The following is a 25537-nucleotide window of genomic DNA, read 5'->3' as shown; positions in this document are numbered from 1 at the left end:
GTGTGCATTTATTAAAAAATAAACTAAGAGGAAGTTATGAAGTCCTGAATTAGATTTGAAGCCTAGAATTATTAAAAATGCTTGGATATTCTGATACTATACTACTATAGTGGTATAAACAAACTAATCTAGTTTGTTGGATCTTACAGTATCTTCTCTTGCTAAGCTTTTACTTTTTCTATTAGCAATGCATTGCAACAACGGATTACTTGCTAATATTATTTAATTATTGTGTGTGATCAGATAAACGGTCAAATGTAGAGTTTCTCTACATTTACTAATGATATAAAACACTATTTTAATAGTTAAGGTGGTCAGCCCATTTTGGATACCCCAACTGAAACACAAATTTCCAAGACAACCTGATTTAAACAAATTTTGTCTATTTATGAGATATGTTCTAAGTATCAGTTTGGATTGCATTCTTCCGTTTTATAACAGTGTTTAAACACTATGTACCAGCACTATTGAATGCATTCTAATAAATAAATCCTCACCACAGACTTCATAATTGGCAGTTCTTGTGGTATAGCCAAGTTGTTTTTCAAGTTTTATGGCCTAACATGCTAATACACTAACATGCTAATAAGACTAGAGCCTGAGACTTATGAGCAGAAGGAACATTAAATTACAGGAGTTACTGGATTTTCCTGCCCCACACCCTGGAAAACCTGCCCCCGAGAATTCGAGCAGCAAATAAAACATCATAGGATAAGGTGTAAAGGATCATTGTGGGAGATATCTTGGATGAATGGAATTTGCTACACAGGGTGCTCCAGTTTGAGATGATTGAGAACTGATTGCATCGATTCTCATAGATTTTGGTAGAGATACTGGAGGAAAAATGAGTGAGAGTCTTTCACAAGCTTATTTCTCGTTTCCATAATTTTATTCCAAATCACAGCATTTCTTGTGAAAGAATGTATGTTAAAGTTAAGATCCCTCAAAATAGCCTTTATAACCCATGAAGCATTGCTGAAAATCAAATTTTAACCATTTACTTGCAAAAGGTATGTAAATTATTTTTGTTTTTTAACGCTAAAATTATATATTTGGTAACATACATATTGTCTGTCATAGCCACTAGAGTTAACCTTTGTATTTACATTTGTAATGCGTGCTAGTCTTATAAATGAATTTATTAATTATTTTGGCACAATGTGGTCTTCCTGTATGTTCATAAAAAACTGTCTTGGAACAGGGCCTTTATGAAAACATAATTCTCAGTGAGATGTCCTTTTGAAACATTATGTAATAAAATTTATGAGGTAGAGGGCTACACACAAACACACACAGCCTTAAAAGAGTATAGAAGCAATTAGACAATTTCTCTAATATATGAAAGGATGAAGTTGGCCCCAAATTAGAAAGTGTCGTCTTCTAATTCTCACTTTCCAGAGACCCAATCTTTGCCATATAAATATTTATAACAGTGGAAATAATATTGTCATACAATTACACAAATTGTATTACCTTCTGCTAAAGGGAAGAATGATCGAAATCTTCTCAAAGTTTAGAGATTAAATTTACTAATGTAATAAAAAACATGAATTTTGTCTTTTTCAGCAATTATCCAAAAAAAATATGGAAAAATGCTCAGTAAATAGAGTATTCAATAATTAAACAATAAGTTCAGATATGTGTGTAATTAAATATTACTGTGAATTTTTCTTCTCTTCATGCTTTGAGTTTTGAAATACTCTATGTGAAATAAATGATTTTATAAATGGAGAGGACCCTTCACTCAGGAATTTCTATACTTGTTAACAATGGATGTCAACATCTTAAACTTTAATTTCACCTTTAAAAGTACATACATATTAACTCTGTATTCTTATTATTTGCTAAACTAGGAATACAGATAGTGTCACTTGTAAGACTGTCATCGAATGTAAAGGAAATGCTTCCATTTTGTAAAAAAGATTTAGTGTTTGTACATTATACTATGTTACAGTGTGTCTCAACCAGCAAGTATGATGCCTTTTTATTTTTATGGCATAAAGTTCCATTCATTGTAGCATCACCTACTGTTATGTCTTTGGAACCACTGTAGGTAGAAAAGTAGGCAGTGTTTCAGAAGTTATTAATCTGACATCTTAATATGAAAACAGGTAACAGTCCTGTAATCACCAGTGTGCCACAAATGCATTTCTGAAATGCATAAATATACATTTCTATAAAAGCCAAATCTGTATTTGTATGTTAATTTTTCATTACATTGTAAAATACTGTAAAGTTGTATGTCCTAATTTTGAATTATAAAAATGTTTCCTACATAAAGGCATCAATATAGCAACTTTGTATGAAAGTAGCTTTCTAGAATTTTATTTTATATATTAAAAAGTCTAAAGTTGCCAAAATACTCCTTGAAAATTTCAAAAGCTGTTTTAATCTTTTTTCCCCTCCACTATGGCTCTTTTTAAACATTCCAGGCTTCTTTTGAAGCAATAGTGTTGTTCTTAAAAACATGCTGTATTTGTTTTTCAACAACCATATATTACCATTTAAGCTTGCTTTTACATTGATTTATCAGATGATGTCCATTTTGAAATGTATTCTGTAATACTGATAGCATTGTCCTCCCCAGAAGTGCCAGCTTCACAAAGAACTGTAGCATGGCAATAAAATATTGATTTTATTATATAGGAGTATTCACTGTGTCTTCAATATTATAAGGGATGCTGTTTTCACATGTCCTCGATGTATGGTATTTTTCTTGATGTTCAAATTTGAAACAGACTGGCAGGAATCAAATATCTTTTAACGAACATGCTCAGAAATTTCTTTCAAGTGGACATAATATGTCTTTAGAATCTATACAGTGATAAAGCAGACCAGTGTCTGGGCCAAATCAACCCTGATTGTTTAATGTCATCAACAACTGGTCCTAATTATGCCTTAAATTAAAATGATTTGACTAGCAGAACAATTGTTTTCCTACTACCATATCACAGATGAGTTTATAAAACAAGGATCAAATTTATTTGTTGAATCAGATCATATATATATATATATATATATAGTTACTTCTTCGTAGGATTTATGTGTGTTTTTCCACTCGATTTTGGGCTTTTTTCCTTTCTGGCAGCCAGCAAGTTCTGGAGATCAAGATCAAGATCAAGCAAGTTCAAGATCAGGAGGACCGATCACTAAGACTGAATGGAGATCGGGGACAAATCTCCTCCTTTAGGCATGGAGAGTGGCCGAATGAAGGTGTGATAAACCCTGATAGAGGGCAAGAGAGTAAGTTAGGGAAACAGCAGAATGAGGAAGATAGGGGGGGTAAGGAAGAACAACGCAGACCCATCACAAGATCATGGGTAAAACAAATGGGTTTAGAGGAGGCAACATGTGTGCCTAAAAGGGAAAGGCATAACAATGAGGGAGAAATACCTTCAAAGCAATGCCTGATAACCCTGCGTTGCCCCCCAAGGAGGGAAAGAGACAACACACAATGGGGAAGGAGACAGGGGAAGGTGCATTGTCATCGGTCAGCATGACAAAGGCAGAAAAAAAGATAATTACAGGGGGAAGGCAAGGGTGTGGGCCTGTTACACGCGCAATGACTAAATTGATCAGCATCACATAAAAGCAAGCAGCTCCTCAATGGGGATTTTATACTCTGATGAAGTCGGTAGGGGCCGACGAAAGCTTAGCACAAGTTTTAAAATAAAAATTTTAAATATATATATATATATATATATATATATATATATATATATATATATATAATATTATAATATAATATATAATATATATAATATTTTTCAAGAAAACTACTACTTTGTCTAGCAGATTCTCGGTCGTCCAGGTTATGGTTGTCCCAAAGGTGCTTTTTCAAAAGGCATGTAGGAAGCCCTCACTCACCCAGATTAAAATATTCTTTATTCTTAATATTAAAAGGAATCAGTATGGAAAATTTCCCCTAAAGGAGAAGAGAAGAAAAATCTTTTTTTTTTTTAATTGAGTTTTAAACAGAGATATAAAGACAATACAAAAAATACAAAGACATTACAAAGACAAACAAGTTCCCACCACCAACCTACCCACACCAAACTTTACATATATGTTTTGATCATCATCAGAATATATATTGCTTTATAAGTTAATATATAAGTAATACATTGTCAATTTGGATGTTTTAGATTAGAAATAATCTTGCATCTCCTCTTTATTTATTTATTTCCGGTTTTATTTTTTCTACCCTATTTTCTTTCATCTATATTTGTACTGATTTTCTTTTCTAGCCATTGATACCACTGGTGCCATACAAGATAGAATTCACTTTCTTCTTTATCTTGGAGTTCTAGTGTCAGTCTATCCATTTCGGCACATTCTGTTATCTTCGAGATTAGTTTGTCTTTGGTTGGGAGTTGATCTGATTTCCAATTTTGCGCAAACAGTAACCGTGCTGCTGTCAAGATGTGTATGATGAGGTATTTTGTCTCTTTGTTGTGTTGTGTTGTTATCATTCCAAATAAAAAAAATTCTGGAGTGTTTTCTACTTGTTGGTTTATTATTCCTTCAATAATTTCCTTTGTGTCCTTCCAGTATTGTTGGGCCTTTGTACATTTCCACCAGGCATGGTAGTATGTCCCCTTTTTTGTTTTGCACTTCCAACAGCGTGGGGAGGTGTTTGGATATATTTTGGCTAGTCTGGCTGGTGTTAGGTGCCATCTGTAAAACATTTTTATGAGGTTTTCTTTGTAGGGTATGGCTCTTGTCATTTTGATGTTCTGTTTCCACAATTTCTCCCAGTTTGCCAGTTGAATGTTGTGCCCTATGTCCCTGGCCCATCTTATCATATTTTCTTTTACTGTTTCTTCCAGTAATTTATATCTAAGTAAGTAGTTATATAATTTGGTTATCATTTTTTGTTCTGGGCCTTGTAAAATCTTATCCAATTCATTCAAATTATTCGAGATTCCATATTGCTTTTTGTCTGCTATGTGTCTTGAGTGTATTTGAGTATAGGGCCACCAATCGATATTTATGCCGGAGTTTTGGAGTTGCTGTCTTGAAATGAGTTCACCTTCATGATTTAGTAAGTCTTGGTACCTCATCATTTTTCCTATTTCGAGAGTGTTCAGGTATATCAATGCTTCCATCGGGGACCACCATTTTGGTATTTTAGTATAGTGAGTTCTCTTAATATCCTGCCAGATCTTGAATAATGAAGCTCGAATTATATGACATTGGAAGTACATGTGTCTTTTATCCGATCCGTCCCATAAGAAAGCGTGCCATCCTCTTATTAAGTCAAAGCCTTCTAAATATAAAGTTCTTTTGTTGTCGAGTTCCATCCATTCTTTAATCCAGGTCAATCCTGATGCCTTATAGTAGAGTTCCCAATCTGGTGTTGCTAGACCTCCTTTGTCCCGTGAATCCTGTAGGGCTTTGATTTTAATTCTGGCCTTCTTTCCCTGCCATATGTAGTTCATTGTTGTTTTGTTGAGGTTCTTAAAGAAATCTCTTCTGGGGTGTATTGGTATCACTTGATATAAATATAGTACTCTTGGTAATATATTCATTTTTATTGAGGCAATTCTGCCCATCAATGAGAGTTGTAATCTACTCCAAATTTCTAAGTCTTTTTTGATTTGTTTTAACAATTTGGTATAATTATCTTCTTTAATTGTAGTTGCTTTTGCTGTCAGCCAAATACCTAGGTATTTTATTTTCTTTACTATTTGAAGTCCTAATTCTTGTTCTAATTTCAACTGTTGTGTTTGGGTCATATTCTTCGTCAATACTTTCGTCTTCTGCTTATTTATTTTGAGGCCCGCAACTTCCCCGTATTCCTCTATCATTGTCATCAACCTGGTTCCAGATCGTATTGGGTTTTCCAATATGAAGATCACATCGTCTGCAAAGGCAAGTAATTTATACTCCTCTCCCCGAATCTTAAGGCCTTCTACGTCTTCTTCCTTCCTGATTTCCGTTAGTAAAACTTCCAGTGCGATTATAAATAATAGAGGTGACATGGGGCAACCTTGTCGTACGCCTTTCTGAATGTCAAAAGTTTGTGTCATGTCACCATTTATTGCAATTTTGGCTGTTTGACAGGAGTAAATCTTTCTTATCAATTTAAGGAATTTCTCTCCGCAAGTCATTAATTCAAGTTGTGATGTAAGAAAGGACCAATTTAAATTATCAAAGGCCTTCTGGGCGTCGAGACATATTAAAGCTATTTCCTTATCTATTTTCTTATCGTAGTATTCCAGTATATCTATGATCGTTCTCAAATTATTTTTAATCTGCCTCCTGGGTATGAAGCCGTTTTGATCTGTATGTATGTATTTATGAATTATTGTTTTAAGTCTCTGCGCTAATATTGACATGAATAGTTTGTAATCTACATTGAGTAATGAAATGGGTCTGTAATTCCTAACTTGGGTCCGGTCTAAATCTTCTTTGTGTATTAACGTAATAATGGTTTCTGTCCATGATTTTGGGATTTCAGCTGTCAATAATGCTGCGTTGAAGACTTGTAGCAATATTTCGTCTATTTCTTGTTGGGAGTGTTTATAAAATTCAGTAGGAATTCCATCTGGTCCTGGAGTTTTATTGTTCTTTTGTTTTTTACGAGCTTCAGTCAATTCAGTCATTGTTATGGGACGGTTCAGGGTCTCTCTATGTTCTTCTTCGAATTGTGTAATATTCACTTTACTAAGATATTTTCGAATTTGGTCTTCCGGGACATCTTCCTGCCGATAGAGATTCTGAAAGAATGTTTTGGCTATGTTTTTCTTATCTACTTGTGTATGGAATAAAGTTCCTGATTTGTCCTGGAGTTGGTGTATAATTCTTTTGTCTGTTTGCTTTTTTAATTTATGGGCTAACCAGCGTCCAGTTTTATTTGCGTGTTCAAAGTTGGTCTGTTTTGCCATTTTTATTTTTTGTGCCAAATCAGCTTTTGTAGTCAAATTCAATTTGTGTTTAGCCAAATTAAGTTTTTGCTGTGCTATCTTATTATTAGGGTGCTGTTGTAATTTAGTTTCTTCTATCTTGATTTCTTCCAATAAGTCATTCCTGATTCTTTGTTTCTCTTTTTTTCTCTTTGCCACGTATGCAATGGTTAGGCCCCTAATATATGCTTTCGTCGTGTCCCATAGATTTTGTAACGACGTTTGGTCCTTTGTGTTAATTTGGAAAAATATCTTAATCTCTTTTTCCATCATTTGTAGATATTCTTTTTCCTTTATAATGCTTGTGTCCATTTTCCATCTTTTTTGTTTTCGGGAGCCTTTCCAAATTATTTTGATGGGGTTGTGGTCAGCCCATATGTTAGGCATAATTTCTACGTCGTGTGTTTCTTTACTTAGTTGGGGTGTCATCCAGGCCATATCCAATCTTGACCACGATTGATGTGGGCCAGAAAAGTATGTGTACTGTTTGGTTGTAGTATTTAATTCTCGCCAAGTGTCATGTAGACTCATTTCTTGTACCAAGTTCTTGAATGTTTGTGGCAGTGTCTTCCTTTTGATTTTATTCTTCCTGTTACTATAGTAGTCTTCTCGTGTGTTGACAATTGCATTAAAATCTCCGACAATGCAGATATTTTCATAATCCAGCTCTTTTAATTTATCGTGTAATTTTTTATAAAAGTCTATTTGGTTTCCATTTGGGGCGTAGATGGCTACTAACAGTATTATTTTTGTTTCCAGTTTTCCTTTTATTATTAAGACTCGACCCTCTTTGTCCACATATATCGGCTTTGTTCTTATATGGTCTCTAACATATATTACCACTCCCCTTTTTTTACAGTCGCCTAAGGATGTGTACATTACTCCTAATTTTTTATTTTTGAGTAATTTTTTCTGTTGTTTTTTTATGTGTACCTCTTGTAGGGTGATTATATCTGCTCCTAATTTTTGCAGTTTAGTGAATATCTGATGTCTTTTGCTTGGTGAATTTAGACCATTTATATTTATAGAGATGAGTTTTAGTTCTTCTTCCATTCCTGGTGTTGTTTATTTGTCTGTTATTTTGAGTTTTGATGTGTTTCTTGTGACTCTTTGTGTGATCCCCGTCATTTCCTCCTTCCCCAGCTTTCCCTTCTTCCGTTCCTTGTCCTCCTTATTTATTGGTTGCTCTTCTTGGTCACTGGGGTTTGAATCTTCTCTGCCTCCTCTTTTCTCCTGTTCTCCTTCATATCCTAAATGTTGGTCTGCGAAGTCCTGGGCTTTTTCTATGGTGTCGATTCGAAATTTTCTTCCTTCCCAAGAAATGAGTACTCCTTCTGGTATAAGCCATCTAAATTTAATCTTGAGTTTATTTAACTGTCGGGTTAAGAAGTTATATTCTCTTCTCCTATCCCTGGCCCTTCTCGGTACTTGTTTTAGCGTTAGAACTTCCCTCCCTTTGTACATGACTGTCTCCTCTCTCATCTTTCGGTATATTTCTTCTTTCATTGTTTTTTTTGTAAATCTGATGTGTACTTCTTTAGGGAGTTTGTTTCTTCTGGCATAGTTTGTGAAGGCCCTGTAAATTTCGTCGATACCACCTCTTATTTCATCCTTATCCTTATGTGTCGCCTCTGCCAAAATTCCAACCATAATTTCGCCCAAGTCTTCCTCTCTCTGTTCTTCTATATTTTGAAATCTTAAGTAGAAAGATGCCTTTTCCATTTCAAGAAATGTCAGTGCGTCTTCTGTGTCTCGACTTCTTGTTGCTTGTTGGTTCTCCATCTGTTCCAACCTGGTAGCTGTGACTTCCACCTTTTCCTCAACTTTATGGATTCTCTGTTCGTTTTCGGTTATATTTTGTTGAATTTTCTCTATTTTTTCATCTATATTTCTAATCTCATCTTTAATTTCCCCTACATCCAATCGCATTTGTTCATGGTTCTTTTTGGTTTCATCATGATTCAGGGTCATCTTATCTTCCATCCTTTTCATTCCCTCCTGAATCATTGCAAGGGCAGCTTGGATGTTTTGAATACCTATGTTGGTCTTTTCTTTATCTGTTGTTTCCCCTGTCTTCTGCTGGACTGGGGAAGCCACCAATAGTGTTTGGGTTGGGGGTATTTTCTTGGTTGATTTAATAGTAGTTGGTATGTTTGAGGTTGCCATATCTATTATGCTTATTATTTTTGCCCACAATTTCATAAAATTCTCACGTCTAATGTTTATAACCTAGATGCAGGATTATTTTTACAAGGTTTTTTCAGAGTATTTCTGGTTAATAATACGATATTGGGAAAACAGCAAAAAGGAAGGCGGGGGGGGGAAGCAAGAGAAGGGGGAAACAACGGGGAAAAAGTAAGCTTCTAACAATTCATTAGTTACCTTATTCTTCAATTACTTACAAAATAAAATGTATTTTATTATAATAGTTCTAAAATAGTATCAATATCAATTTAATTATTATAGTTCTATCTAATTATTTAAAATCATTTACTGTATATGAATAAATTAATTAAATATAATTGAAGATAATATGCTATAAATGTTTAATTAATTTCAAATAAACAAATTAGACAAACTACTTAAGAAAAAAACTAATAAGTTATTAAAGGTTATTTTCCGGGTCTAGTATTTTATGATATATAGTAGAATAAACTTAAATCAAGCCAAGCATATATATATTGTCCATTAATTATAATCTTTTATCTTTCTTGGTGTTATGTAAACTTATCTTTCTTCCAACCAAATACGGTTCCAAAGGTCTGAGTCACCCTATTCACTTTAATTATTCCACGATCCAATTTAATCTATAGTCCTCTGTATTCCCGTTGTTAGAATCCACATCCGATCCCAAGAGTATAATGTTGTATCCTCTATTTAAGTCCTTATCATCTGGTTCACCAAGTATTAGTCAATATTTAAATTGTTCAATCCAAACAGTTCAGTCTCTAGTAGTCAAATAATCAAAGTCCCTCACACTTTGTATCAGTTTTGTATCCTAATCTTCACAAGAAGTATCACTAAAAGATAGTTTGTATAAATCCACTCCAATCAATTTTACCGGGGTTTGTCCCAACTCTCCGCACTCTCCCACAGACTTTTTCTTCTTCGAATTATCTAATTCAATCCACTCTGGCCACTCCACATCAGTAAAATCCAATACGATCAATTTATAAATCCACTCTGGCCACTCCACATCAGTTAAATCCAATACGATCAATTTGTAGAAATCCGTCCAGGTTCCTCTCCTCTCCTCCGATCTCCGGCACTCCACACTGCACACGCTCTCTCCGCTCGCTCCGGTGCTGCACGTTCTGTTCTTATTTGTCCAACTCTCTCCGCTCAATCCAGTCCACACTCATAAAGTCCAATAATAATATCAAAATCTTTTTAAATTATTCACTATTCTCGTCGCAGTGTTCATAGGAATTACCTTCTTCCGTTCTTCCGCTCTCACTGTACACTCAGCTGTTCAGATTTTTGCGCTGTCACTTTGCTTTCAAAATGGCTCCATTCCGATCTATCTTCCGTCGCCGCTTATCCTCTTTCTTTTTTCGGGTTTCTCTTCCACCAGCGCTGCTTCTTATTATCAGGTAGTTTTTTGGGTTTTTCTAGATAATAGTCTTCTGTTGATGACCTCTTATAGTTTTCAATCTTCGCTTCCCTCTTATACAGTTATCAGCGCCTCTGGCCAGTCCCGTAAGGCTGGTTTTTCCTCACTCTGGATTAAGGGCTTAATCTTGTACCTTCAGAGAAGTTGCGATCTCCTCTGAGGTCCTAAGATGTTCCCCTTTAAGCTATTGATCACTACGAGATCAATAGCGCCTGTTTCGGCTCCAGATGCGGGATTGTTAGGAACTCAGGAGCGGAGCATCGCCCCTTTCGTCCCTAACGCGCTGAGATCGCCGCCGGAAGTCAAGAGAGAAGAAAAATCTTAACAAAGGCAGAAAACAGCCACAGTCTTCTTACCATAGGAAAACAGCCTCAAGCAGAAACTTAAAGAGGCTGATCTTCAGGAATGGAGATTTTGTATCCATTCAGAAAGACTAGGCTAATCTATTCATAAACATAGAGCAGCCGAAACCCTAAATAAGCAACACAATAGGCAAGGAGTCCAAACTGACAAGATTAGCTCAAACAAACACCTAGGATTTGCATTTCTCCTTTTGCCTGTAGAGCCAGCCATGATCCCTACATGACCTCATAGGAATCTGGCAACAGCCATTAAAATATTGAAGGACATATTCTTGCACAGGAACAGGCATCTCAATCACAAAGCCCCAACGAATGTATAAAAGCCCACTTACTCTCAACCCCATTTTGTCAGCCACCCCAGAAATATGTTGCTGTCACTAGTTTCTGGCTACCAAATAAACAGACTTTCTTTCCTGTAGCCTGCCTCCATTTTATTTCCAGCATCTTTCTCCCAGCTTGGAATCGGACTGGATTTTTCTTCCAACAGGCAAGTGGACTTTGTTTTTCCTTGAAGACATTTCACTTGTCATCCAAGAAAAGAAGCTTCTTGTAGGAGAAACAAAACATCTTCAAGGAAAAACAAAGTCCACTTGCCTTTTGAAAGAGCACCTTTGGGATAATACTTGCTTTCTGGACCTGTAACTGATGCAGCCTGAGGGCCTTTACTTGTATTTCTTGCATTTGCCAAGTTGAAGAAATTGCCATTCTGACCTTCATTTGGGCCAGAAATGAAAGGGTGAGTAACAGTAGATATCCAAGAAGAAAGAATACGTACAATAGAGATACTGGCTTTCACTCTTACATTAATCTCATAATTGCTTCTGTTATGCGTGGTACATTAACAATCTTTATTAACATTTAAAAAAAATTAATTGACCAAATATGTTTATGCATTCTTATTTGAGAGTGTATTAATGAAATTGTTTCAATTGATTGTTTAAAGTTACAGTTTCTCCTCTAAAGTTTATTACCCAAACTGCAAAACATCAGGCAAAAAAAGAAAAACTGTTGGTTGTCATTAGTAAATGGTTGCTTTAATAAACTTATTTTCATAGGTTTCATAGTTTTATTGCTCACTTCAGAGACTGAAATACATCAAACAACAATATGCTTTGAATGTTTATGGCTCAGCACATAATGTGAACCTAAGCAGCTGCTATGCATGGAGTAAATCAAGGAGAGCTAAACGTATGTATAGCTTTTTAGTGTACAACAGCGAGAATTTCAAATACTGGAATTTTCCCCCTTTCTGTAATAAAATACACTTCTGATGTCGTTTCTTTTCTATGCTGCGAGAAGCTAACATACCAACTGTGGCGGCTGGGGTCCTCAGCGATGCGTTGCAAAATGTAGCGCTCGAGCTACTGCCACACAAGGACACGCCGTTGAGAAACTACATCTCCCGGCATGCAACTTTCTCATCCGGCGGCGAGGAGTGGGCGCTTCCGTCATTTCCGGCGGTCGTTGGCTCTTGGGAACGAGCGGGTGGCTTTATCCCCGGACACGAGGCGGCTGGCTGGGTTCGAGCCTTCAGACCATCGTCACTATGGTGAGCCTTGGACCGGTGCTGAGGGGGTTTTTCACTGCAGCGCACGAGATCGCAGCGCCTTCTCGGTGGGGATCTTAGGCCATTTCGGCGGGAGGGGAGATGGAAGGTTCCAGAACTGCTCGCAGCGGACTCGGCTGGGTGGGGAATGTTAGGCCCGTGAATTGCCATTTCTTCAGGGCAAGATTCAATTCTCATCATTCCCAGCCGGAGAGACTCGGAAGCGTGTAGGCCAGGGATGATGGGAATGGCAGATGACCATATTTCAGAAGAACCGCGTTGGGGAAGGCGGGCCCGAGGGCCTCACCCTCTCAGTTCCTCTTAGCGTTCTCCACCGTCGCGAGGAAACGAATTTCTTTCCTTCATTTGAGATGTAATTTCAAAATGTAATGGGAATATATTCTGTTTCCTGGAGTTTTTCTACCATTCCTATAGGATCAGTCAGTGACGTGAACCTCAGCTTCGCCTCTGTAGTTGTTACAGTCGAGAAAGCTACCAGCTGCATTTCAACTGTCCAATACAATAGACTTTGATTCCCCAGCACTGTCTGCATAAGCTGTTAACATGGAAAAACCCACCCTTCCCTCAGAGCAATCTTTTTCAGAGATTTAATTTTCTTGGGAATTTGAGTCCTGTTACATTTTCTAGATAATTTCATGTTTTTTACCCGTAGTCTGATTTTTGTTAAAAAAAATCACTTTCATGCTGTCTTTAAAACAATACATTCAAGATATAAACGACTTAGAAACAACATGGCTAATATTATGAATATATGATAAATATAAGTTTAAAAACTGAACTTATGCATGAAAAATAGTATTGGTGAAAACAAATTGAGATTGCATTCTTTTAATATTATCTTTAACCTAATTGAACTCCAAAAATTAACTTTTGTTTTTATAATTTTGTTTTAATAATTATTTTAATGACATTAAATATTTATTTGCTGTAACATTCACATATCAAAAAATCCCGTAGTTCCTGGTGAAGTGCATTGTAAATTAATTTATTCAATGTGGTTTATATCATCCCAATAACTTATTCAGGCAGCCATGTCACTTGCACCTGTGAACATCTTCAAGGCTGGTGCTGATGAAGAAAAAGCAGAAACTGCTCGTTTAGTAAGTCTGTTATTGATTTATTCTATTAACTAGCTACATTAAAGTTGAAATGTATTTTTTATTTTTGGAATCCTGAATCCAAGCTGAAAGAAATTATGTTTATTGACTATTTCTATTACAGTCCTCTTTTATTGGAGCTATTGCCATTGGAGACCTTGTTAAAAGCACTTTGGGGCCTAAAGGCATGGTAAGATTCTGTAAGAGTACCTTTCATCATTGTTAGTATTTTGAATCTGGTGCTTTATAATCACAAATTTGTAACTTGCAGGACAAGATTCTTCTGAGTACTGGAAGAGAGGGGACAGTGACAGTGACAAATGATGGGGCAACAATCTTAAAATCAATTGGAATTGATAATCCTGCAGCTAAAGTTTTGGTTGGTATGTATGCTTAAATATATTATTCAGATACTTTTAAAAATTATAAATTATTCATAAATTATATGTATAAATAAATACATATTTAGTAAAAAATACAGTATGTATATTCTACTTCTGATTAAAAATATCTATAGTAGCTTTAGTTTGGCTTTATCAGCTTATTCTAAGCTGATTTTGTGCTCCAAGACAAATATAATTATTTGCCAAGAAAAGCTGAGGATACATCTTGCCTAGAAAAAGCAAACTGGTGGAGACCTCATCTATTCTTATGGAGATTCAACAATCTGCATAGCGTTGCTTATGTGTGACATTTCTATTATCTGCACAGTGAGGCTGTGTGGAGTGCTGGATTCAAAGGGTAAAAAGTACTTTGGAGTAAATGTAACTAAAGCAGCTACAGTCTTTACTGAGAATCATGCTGCTATTCTACACAACTATAGCAAGGTCCAAGGGGAAATGGGCTTGCACATTAAGGAATTGGCAACTCTTTAGCACTCTTCCTTTTGAATGAAAAGCACTGCATAGTCCTGGAGAGATCTCAATGTAACAAATGGGAACTATTAATTATAAAATGCTATTCTTACAGATATGTCCAAGGTTCAAGATGATGAAGTTGGTGATGGAACTACTTCAGTAACTGTTCTGGCAGCTGAATTGCTAAGAGTAAGTTGTAATATCTTTGTTTTTAATAAAGAAAATATAACTATTGAGAAGCTAGTTTTATTTAAAAATAAACTTTTATTTAAAAATAGCTCCTAAATCATTGAGGTTTAAATGTGAAAAAGCTGTTCTCTGCTAGACAATTTATAATAGATACTATATAAGGAGAAATTGAGAAAAATGGTAGTGCTAATTTTTTATATTATATTGGAAATTATAAAAATAAATGCTATCAATTAATCAGTTTCAGTATAATTTTTGAAATGTACCAAACAAAGAGAAAACTCACAATAGATTTTTTAAGTTTGGATTTCATGCAGCACAGTACTAGATATGATATTCAACAGAATTGAAAAATATTTGATACGCTTGCATAAGTTCAGGATGGAAACAAAATTATACTAATATATTTCATTAATAGGAGGCAGAACTATTGGTTGCAAGAAAAATCCATCCTCAGACCATTATTGCTGGCTGGAGAGAAGCCACAAGAGCAGCCAGAGAAGCCTTGGTGAAGTCAGCTGTGGATAATGGGTTAGTATAGCCACAGGCAAGGTAGCATTTTTGTATCAAACGTGAGGTCAAAATTATGCCTAATAAATGGTTATAGAAAATAGTGCTTACAACTTGATTGCTCTTCGCTATTATGGAAGGATTTGAAACACAGGATCTTTAGCATTCTAACAAAATACACTGAATGTTCAGAATTCTGTACAGTATATATACCTGTGGAAACTAATGCAAGCATTAAATAGATGCAAGCTACCATTTCCCTTGTCCTAGAATTAGGAAAGTGGTCTATTCCAGGATGCAACAATTTACTATATTGTTAAATACAATAAATAAGTACAGTATATGTAAATGAGTAGTACATTTGATGTTTGTAGATTTTCAGTACTGCAAAGTTCATCCTTTGGGAACAATATCTTGTCAGTGAATTGAGTTATCTCTGTGAGCAGTGTATTTAAATCTCCCTCTTTGAAGTGCAAGAATGAGAAGTTACACTAGCAGGAATATTGGAATTCTAGAAATTGTGGGGTTTCTTGCTATTTGTTTCCTATTTTAAAATGCTATTTTTTTACATTCTAAAAACAAGTCATAGGAATATATTTTTAGAAAATGGAGAATGAGACTTCCCTGTTTACGTATAGATCTTGTAGAAAGGCTTGGAGCTAAAAAGTAATTTATTGTTGGTGGTCCTGATTATATTTTTCTGTTTTTCAGTAAAAACGAAGCCAAATTTCAAAAAGATTTAATGAACATTGCAGAAACAACACTATCTTCAAAACTGCTTACTCATCATAAAGAGCATTTTGCAAAACTTGCTGTAGATGCTGTCCTTCGGCTGAAAGGGTCTGGAAACCTAGAAGCTATTCATGTCATCAAGAAGTTAGGAGGAAGTCTCATAGACTCTTACTTGGATGAAGGTATTATATTACTGGTTTTGATTAGCTGTATGAATGTATTTGCAATAAAACATGGTAGTGCTTGTTGCAGACTTCAATAGAAAGATGATTGTTAAAAGTTCTAGTTAACCAAAGAAACAACGTAGCAATATTATTTGATAAAATGCAAAAGCAAATTCTTGAGGGATTCTTAGACTTATGTAATTCTGCATAATTTTAATTTTCTCTTATTTATGTATTTCTCAGATTATGTATGATTTGGAGCATATATGTATACCAGACTTTTCATAAAGCTATAACTTCATCAAAAATAGATATTTGAATTTCCATTACTGCAGATTTGGCCTTTCCAAATTCTTACACATGACGTACAACGCACTTGGAAGGCTGTTGAGAAAAAACAGCCTTCAGTAAAATTATATAGCAGGAGTGTCAAACTGGTGGCCCACGGGCCAGCTGCATCACACATGGGCCACGCCCACTCCAGCTTTGCGAAGGGAAAAACGTTGCGATGTGTCACGTGACGTCATGAGTTTGACACCTGTGTTATATAGGATGTATAATGAGAAATTGAAGCTGCAATTTTATCAAACACTAGAATACTTGTGACTTATTATATTTCCTGTAAATTCCATGAGTAAATAGGCTGCAATATAAATTTTCCAAGTGAACAAATTTCAAAGATATTTCCTTATCTAAACAAAGAAACAGTATGGCTATGGATGAGCAAAAAATTGGTGGGAGCAGGATGAATTCTGGCTTCCTGGCAACTTCTCTATTGAGTTTCCTTATTGGAAGCTGGCAGTGAATGTCAGAAATCTCCCTCCCTCCCTCTTTTTCTCTTTTCTTTCTATCCTTCCTTCCTTCCTTCCTTGCTTCATTTTTCTCCCTTCCCTTCCAGCAGGTAAGTAGTTAAGGAGAAGGGAGCAAGGGACTGCAAGTGGATGGCAAGGTGTGAGTGCCAAGCAAGGGACTGTAAACGGCCAGCAAGGTGTGGGTGCAGATGGAGTGGCAGAGGGTACACTATTTCTTCATTGACTTTCTCCCTGCAAGTTTTCCACAAGCAAGGACTTTGCTAGTGGGAAGGTGAGAAGGAGCATCAATAATTGTATCAGTTCCTTCCAGGTTCCCCAGTAACTTATAAGCTATCAGGGAATGTTGAAAATGAGGCATAATTGAGGCAGCACTGTGGTAATACTGAACAGTATTGGCACTGAAGTGGCAAAACATTCTCAGATTTCATTCCCTTAGGAATAATAGGTCACACCATTCTGTAGGCTAGCCCATTTGAGGTTTTGTCCTATGATGCAGAGTTTTGCTCAATTGAAGATTACTAAATATCAAACATACATGAGAATTTTAGTAGTATATAGATTTAAAACAGTTCATTTAATCATTTATTGTTTTACCCTACAAACTATTTTCAGGTTTTCTGTTGGATAAAAAAATTGGAGTTAATCAGCCCAAAAAAATTGAAAATGCAAAGATACTTATTGCCAATACTGGCATGGATACTGATAAAATTAAGGTAAGTGGATTCCATAATACATTTAATAAAATTTAAACAATTGAATTTTAGTTAATATAATTATTGTATTCATTTTCTGTAGATATTTGGTTCCCGTGTAAGAGTGGATTCCACAGCAAAGGTGGCAGAAATAGAACAAGCAGAAAAGGAGAAAATGAAGGAGAAGGTTGAGCGTATTCTAAAGCATGGAATAAACTGTTTTATCAATAGGTATGTATTTTGCCAGCAGAATTGAACAGTTATGGTTGACAAGCTTGCTGCTCCAGTGAATATAAAAAGTCTACACACCCCTGTTAAAGTGCCTGGTTTTTGAGGTTAAAAATAAATCTCTGCAGAATTCTTTCCACCTTTTATATAACACATAAACAGTACAATTTAATTGAAAAACAATCTGAATTTTTTTAGTGGAAAAGAACAATAAAAAAACTAGAATAATGTGGCTGCATAAGCATGGACACAGTCTTATCTATCTAGGGATGTGGCTGTGTTCAGAATTAATCATATTCAAGCTGATGGTAAATACACACCTGCCATCAGTTAAAATGACTTTGATCAAGCCCATATAAAGTTCAACTGTTCTAGTAGGACTTTTCTGACATTTATTAAATTGCCTCTTATAGCAAAAGCCATAGTCTGCAAAGAGCTTACAAAGCATCAAAGGGAGCTCATTGTTAGATGTTAGTCAGGAATAGGGTACCAAAAAATTTCCAGGGCATTGGATATACCATGGAGCACAGTGAAGACAATTATCAACAAGTGAAAAAATATGGGAACTACCCATATTTATATTACCAAGAATTGGATGTCCCTCCAAAATGTATGAAAAAAGAAAAAAAATGGTCCAAGAGGCTGCCAAGATGCCTATAGCAACATTAAATGAGCTGCAGGAATTTTTGGCAAGTACTGGTTGTATACTACATATGACAGTAATCTCCCATATTCTTCATATGTCTGGGCTGTGGGATAGGGTGGCAAGATGGAAGTCTTTTCTTACAAAGAAAAACATCCAAGCCCAGATATATTTTGTAAATACATTAAGTTTGACAAAAGCATGTAGGAAAATGTGTTCTCGTCTGATGAGATTATGATTGAACTTTTTGGCTATGATTCCAAAAGGTATGTTTGGTGCAAAAACAACACTGCACATTAGAAATACACAGTATCCACAGTGAAGCACAATGGTGGCAGCATTATGTTTTGGGGCTGTTTTTCTTTAGCTGGAACTGAGGCTTTAGTCAAAATGGAGGAAAGTATGAATATCAGTCAAGTTTGGCAAAAACTTTTAGGCCTCTGCTAAAATGCTGAAGATGAGTCATTTCAACTTTCAACATAATAACGACTCAATGCATATCTCCAGATCAACAAAAGAATGACTTCACCAGAGCCTGGACCTGAATCCAATTGTAAATCTATGGGGTGACCTGAAGAGGCCTGTGTGCAGGTGATGGCCTTGCAGTCTGACAAATTTGGAGTGCTTTCGCAAGGAGAGAGGGCAAAGATTCCCAAGGCAAGATGTGCCAGGTTGATTAACTTCTACCCCAAAAGACGTAATGCTGCCATAAGATCAGAAAGTGCTTCAACAAAGTGTCTTAAGGGTCGCATACTTATGCAACCATGTTGTACATTTTTTGTTAATTTTCCCCCCTAAAAGATTTCAGTTTGGTTTTCAATTGAATTGTAGAGCTTACAAGTTATACAGTGGTACTGTGGTACTCATTGTTAATTTGGTTCTGAGGAGTGTGATGAGTACCAGAAACAGAATACCAAATACCATTTTTCCCACTAGAAATAATGTAATGAGTCACAAGTCAACACCGATGAGTACCAAGTAAATAATGAATACTGAGAGAATTTTTTTGCGTCAAAATATGTTGAATACCAAATTAAATGGGTTTCAAAGCAGTTGAATATCAAGATACCACTGTATTAAAGGTGGAAAACATTCTGAAGTGATTCATCTTGGTCAATTTTTTTTTTTTTTTACATCTCAAAAACATGGCATTTTACCATAGGTGTATAGACTTATATATCCACTGTACATAATTAGCATGATTTAGAGCAGGGTTTGTTGACCTCAGTAATTTTAAGATATGCAGGCATGCTAACTGGGTAATTCTAGCCCACAGGTCTTAAAATTGCTGAGTTTAGAAAGTTTAGAGTTTCAGTTTCACTATTTATATCTCCACTAGACTTACACTCAGAATGTTCCCACTTAAATAAAAGTGGAAAAATTGTTAATCTTACCTTTATAGCTCTTCAGATGAAAATACCTAATATTTTGGAGGAGCAGCTTTAGTGGGAGGAGTTAATGAAAGGGGAATTATTGGAGTTTGCATCCCTGCTTGTTTTGCCCAAAGAAAATGCTGCATTGCATTGGAAATGAAGACAGAAAGAACCTTTCTGTTCACTAGAGGAACACTTTTGAAACCACTATATTACCCTGATGCATGACAGTAGTTAGATTGTATCCCAAGAAGCTTTCCTGGACAGTTTCAAAATAGACAAGATGGTAAGCATAATATTGCGCCCAAGCCTCACCTCTTTTGTATGCATACATAATGAGTTGAGCTTGCATTGTAACACTCTCTGTTGTGTCTGTTTTGATATTTCCCTTTCCCTGTGGATGATGCATCCTTTTGTGCATTGATTTTCTGTCTAATATTAATATTTATAACTTGTGCTTATATTTAAAAGTATATTACATAGATATCCAAAAAACCATTGTTCTAAATTTTATTGATCAGTTAGTAAATAGTTCATAGTCCGCATGTTCTTTCAGCTATTGAGCATTCTCATTCTTCCAACCAAAAATGAATAAGTGTGTCTGCGGGGGCCATTAACAATAATTTCTATGCACATCTGAGCATTAGTTGCTTATGAACAATAGAGTTGTTTTTCCTTGCAAGGACTTGTTGTACTAACAATTTGCCTGATCCATAATGATTGTCCTTATTCAGTTGAGAGTAGAAAAATGCCTGGTGGATTACAAAAAATTAATTTGGTAGTAGAAAGATTGGAAACAATTTTAGGAACATTGATATTTGGAGTTGTGTATTTTGAAATGCAGTGTTTGCATGTCACCTGTTTTGTGCCACAACTTTTTGATTCTCTTGCTGATGGTCTCTTAAAGGCTTTTGTCAGTTCAGACCACTTTCAACTTGAAAACTATCCTTCAGAAATCTTGAATTAAAACTGATAATTTCCAGGCATTATGAATTAGAATTATCAGATTTTTATTCCCATATATCTAGAAGATATTGGCTTGGATTTATTCTGTTTTTGTGTGCATGAGGAAGTTTGTTAAGATGTAACAGTTGAAGAATAATAATTGTTTCCCATGTGATTAGGAATGCTGTATGTTTTCATTACAGGCAGCTGATTTATAATTACCCAGAACAGATTTTTGCTGCTGCTGGAGTTATGGCAATTGAGCACGCAGATTTTGCTGGAGTTGAACGTTTAGCTCTTGTGACAGGTAAGTTTTAAGAGTAATTCTACAATTAGTGTTAATTTTCACTATTTACCCTACACTATTTACCCTACACAGTTTAGTTGGAGGAAATGGGATAGAGAAAATGAAAACAAAGAATTATCGATTATTTCCTAACTTCTGGGGGAAAAAATTCCGAAGTTTAAGAATACTTCAAGGTATATCATGTAGGGAATGGAAAATATGGATCAGTGGGCAGAGATTGGATGTCCTCTTTTCCACGAATCAAAATGCCTTTCCCTTGTGCAAAAGCTTCTAGGCTCTCAATTGTTTTGAATGGCAATTTCCTTTTAACATTATTCCTTGTTGATTTTTTATGATACTCTTCAGAGAAATTTCATAGTTCTGCATTTTTAAAAATTGGTCTTCAGGTTGTAAAAACAACTCTATTGACACATCAAAGAAGGTACTGGACAGTCAAATAATCAAAATGGGCTTTTAGTATATTTCTATTCTTTTGGATAGAAAAGGAGTTCTTCATAACAATTTGTTGTGAAGTAGCAGTATAATAGTCATTTCTTCATAAAGCTACCAGAGATACTTAGGAAAAGAATGCATTTTTGCTTTATTTTAGCAATTTGAGAAGATAAATAGTCCATCTCTGGAGTATTATGCAAGTGAAAATGGTTAATGTGAACTTCAATTTTTTTAGGTGGCGAAATTGCTTCAACATTTGATCACCCAGAACTTGTAAAGCTAGGAAGCTGCAAACTAATTGAAGAGGTCATGATTGGTGAAGATAAACTTATTCATTTCTCTGGAGTTGCTATGGGTAAGATGGATTGAGCAATCCTATCCTCCAGTTATCCTACTAAATGTTGGACACAACAATCCTAATCCAATTATTTATAAACTATTACTTGTACTGTGCAGTGACCAGACAAAATAGGGGAAAGATGCAAAATTAAAAGCAAGAGAATGTAAAAGTAATACCTGATCATATGTGGAGAGATCCCATGAATTCACATTGATGATCCATACTTTTCATAACACTCTTGCATTATAACATACATATTGTATTTCTGATCTAGTAGGTATAGTGGAATTGGTAAGCCTAGTAATAACGAAGAGACCATGTATGCCACACACTCTGTAGAACTATTAATCATTAGATGCTCCATCCTATATCTGCTTGGAAAGGGGTGTGTATGCTGAGATTTGGTCTGCCCATATAATACAGAATTTATGAAATTATTATATATCATAAAGGCCTGTTAGAATGTGAGCATCAGACTTTCTATAAGTAGCTTTTGAGCTAGTCCTTATGTATCAACTAATAATCTAAGACTCTTTAAATTTAAATTTACATATGTTTCTCTTTTTTGATTTTTAGGTGAAGCTTGTACCATAGTCTTACGTGGTGCAACACAGCAAATCATAGATGAGGCTGAAAGGTCACTGCATGATGCACTCTGTGTTCTTGCCCAGACAGTCAAAGATACTAGAACTGTGTATGGTGGAGGTGAGTATTCAAACATTGAAATCTACATTTTCTTCAATGCAAAGATTATGTATTTACTCACATTGGCTAAGATTTGGTTTTTCAAATTTTCAGGCTGTTCAGAGATGTTAATGGCTAATGCAGTGTGGGAGCTTGCAAAAAGAACCCCTGGCAAAGAATCATTAGCAATGGAGTCTTTTGCTAAGGCTCTAAGTACGGTAAGCTCCTGTCCAGTTAATTGTATTAGAAATAAATATATAAAGCTAAAAGATATGGAAAAGACCAGCTGGCTAGCCTTTTGAATGTTTTAACTCTTGGGAGAAATCATCATTCATTTTTGTGGGATAAGTTACTTGTTCCATGAGTCTTGAAAAAAAGATACTGATTAATATTCTGAACTATTTCTCTTCAAGGTAGCCATCCAAATAATGTACAGTATATAATGTAAACGGCCCAATTAAAAGGAATATTTCTGGAAATGGAATAATACTGTAATTGACCCTGTCCCCCAGTTAGCATCCTAACTGTAGTTGAAAATACTTAGATGTGAATGAATATTATTGAGATTTGTTGCATGGTATCTTATGTTTGAATTAGCTTTTATTGCTTGTTTGGTACTGATTTCAAATAGTCCTTTAATAAAGGCCTATCTTTGTAGCTCCCAACTATCATAGCTGACAATGCTGGGTATGATAGTGCAGATTTGGTTTCCCAACTTCGAGCTGCCCACAGTGAAGGGAAGAATACCTATGGACTTGGTAAGTTCTTGTTTTAATAAAATCTTAATGCATGAGTGGGAAAAAACCCAAGTAGGCATTTGCTGATAAACAGTTTTTACATGTCAATGTCTGAAAAAAGAGAAATTTATAAAATATTCTTTCTCTGTCCCCCCTCACTTACTTAGAACTTTCATTGGAAAATGTTGTGAGTTCAATTCTAATATTAATTACAAACACAACTTAATTTCTTCTATGTGTTTTGAACTTTGGCTTCATGTAGGCCTAGAAAATGTGGCCATGCCTAAAATATATATATGGAAATTTAGTATAAAGCTTCAAATATCTCTGATAAAACCTCAGTCCTGGGCTGATTGTGTACTCAAAAACAATCCTCAGATCTAAATGGACATTTGAGCTCTTCCTCTCCAGGTCACCAACTAACCAAATCCACAAGCTTATATAATACAGATGACCTTAATAAACAATAATTGTGTAGTTGAAAACTGCAACAGAAACAAACATGAAAAAGTTAATCATTCCCTGTAATCTCTTGAAGATATGAAAGAAGCTGCTATTGCAGACATGGCAAGTCTAGGAGTCGTTGAAAGCTTTCAAGTGAAACGTCAGGTTTTGTTAAGTGCTGCTGAAGCAGCAGAAGTCATTCTCCGTGTTGATGACATCATTAAGGCAGCACCAAGGTAAACTACTTTTCAGTCCTTGTGAGGGAATGAGCTAATTGAATATCAAATACTTTGCAAGGATGGGCAGGATTTTCAGCAGAATGATTTTTTCTGGTTACTGTCTTGACCTCTGAGGCAACAAGAATAGGACATAGATTCAGAGAGATCACCAGATATAGGCGGAAATCACCATAGGCGGAAATTGTTGACTTTTGGGAGGCGTTGAAGATAAATAGTTGGGTTAATCTCTGTGGAGACTCAATATATCTATTGTTGATTGTGGTTTAAAAAGGCCAAAAATTACTCTCATTTGGTAATAGTAGTTGGAAGGGATGCACGAATAGGACATCTATATTTTTTATTATCTACCCATGTTTTTCAGTTTAAATATTGCATACATAGCTTCAGTATTTATTTTATGATACACTGTTACCAGGTTATATGAGCTAATGCTACTTAATTAAATCTTAAATTGAGATTTATAATTTCTAATTAACTGATGGTACAGTGGTTAGAATGCAGTTTTGCAGCCAAACTCTGCCCACAGCCTAGGATTCAATCTTGATGAGTATCAAGGTTGACTCAGCGTTCTATCCTTCCGAGCTCTGTAAAATGAGATCCAGATTGTTGGGGCAATATGTTGACATTATATACCAGTGATGGCATAGCACACGGAGCCATATTAGTGGACATGCCAGCTCAGCTCTGGGGCGCATGTGCGTGCCGGCCAACTGATTTTTGGCCCTTCTGGGTCCACCAGAATTAGGGAAACAGGCTGTTTCCTGCCTCTGGAGGGGGGTGGGGAAGGCCCGTTTTTCTTTCTTACCTGGCTCCAGATCCTTTCTATGCATCTGGGAAGGGCGAAAACAGCCTTTCCCACTCCCTTGGAGGCCCTACGGAAGCTGAAAGGGCCCATTTCCCGACTCCCGGTGGGACAAGAAGTGACATTTTTTCCTGTCCCCAGCCTCCAGAGACTCCTAGAGAGGCTTCTAGAGACTCCTAGAGAGGTTCTGGTGGCTGGGGACAGCAAAAAGTGTCACTTCCTGTCTCACCGAGAGTTGGGAAATGGGCCCTTTCAGCCTTCGTAGGGCCTCCAAGGGAGTGGGAAAGGCTGTTTTTGCCCTTCCCAGATGCATAGAGAGGATCTGGAACCAGGTGAGAAAGAAAAACCGGCCTACCAGGCCATCATGTGCCGGGTGGGGGGTGGGTTGCATGCGCGTGGGCACGTGCACGCGCGGCCCTCCCCCGCCCCCCCCCTCTTGGCACGCGATGGCAAAAAGGTTAGCCATCACTGTTATATACTGTCCAGAGAGTGCTGTAAAGCACTATGGGGTGTATATAAATCTAAGTGCTATTGCTATTTTGAATAGAGAAATACTTTCGTGTCCTGTGGCATCTTCTTATACTCAGTTCTATTGCTTCTTTCAGGAAACGAGTCCCAGATCGGTATCCTTGTTGAGCATTCTGCATTCAGAAAGAACATTTGAATCAGACATTTTCAGACTGGGTATACTTCTAACAGAATACAGAAGAATTGGCATATTTAGCACCGGCGCATAAGTGTTTTGGTTTAATTTATATTGTTTTTTTTAAAAAAAACACCTAATTCATAGTACAACATCTGTACTCTGTCACTGTTTCTTTTGTGTAGTACTCACAATAAACATTTCAAATAGAAATGGA

At 36.0% G+C, this 25537-nt stretch overlaps 1 protein-coding gene across 2 annotated transcripts; it reads left to right on the top strand.

The window, feature by feature from the left end:
• The first annotated feature begins 723 nt into the window (after positions 1-723).
• CCT2 (chaperonin containing TCP1 subunit 2) lies at positions 724-25537 on the top strand. 2 transcript variants are annotated; one of them, XM_087874110.1, is made up of 19 exons: positions 724-1010; positions 3089-3243; positions 11939-12071; positions 12183-12432; positions 13476-13550; positions 13672-13737; positions 13819-13930; positions 14517-14593; positions 15012-15124; positions 15815-16017; positions 17424-17524; positions 17607-17734; positions 20896-20999; positions 21667-21786; positions 22348-22476; positions 22570-22673; positions 23114-23213; positions 23731-23872; positions 25283-25537. In XM_087874110.1, the coding sequence occupies exons 4-19, from the start codon at positions 12430-12432 to the stop codon at positions 25311-25313; spliced, it is 1608 nt and encodes a 535-aa protein (XP_087730236.1). In that variant the 5' UTR covers positions 724-1010; positions 3089-3243; positions 11939-12071; positions 12183-12429; the 3' UTR covers positions 25314-25537. The 2 variants fall into 2 exon arrangements, with proteins under 2 accessions (XP_087730236.1, XP_034259570.1); XM_034403679.3 differs by lacking the exons at positions 724-1010; positions 3089-3243 and having other exon boundaries at positions 9943-12071.

Source organism: Pantherophis guttatus, chromosome 7 (genome assembly GCF_059756535.1).
Source record: "Pantherophis guttatus breed Tessera chromosome 7, ASM5975653v1, whole genome shotgun sequence".
Lineage (NCBI taxonomy): Eukaryota > Metazoa > Chordata > Lepidosauria > Squamata > Colubridae > Pantherophis > Pantherophis guttatus.
Note: the sequence above shows the minus strand (reverse complement) of the source record. Positions and strands in the feature narration are given on the sequence as shown.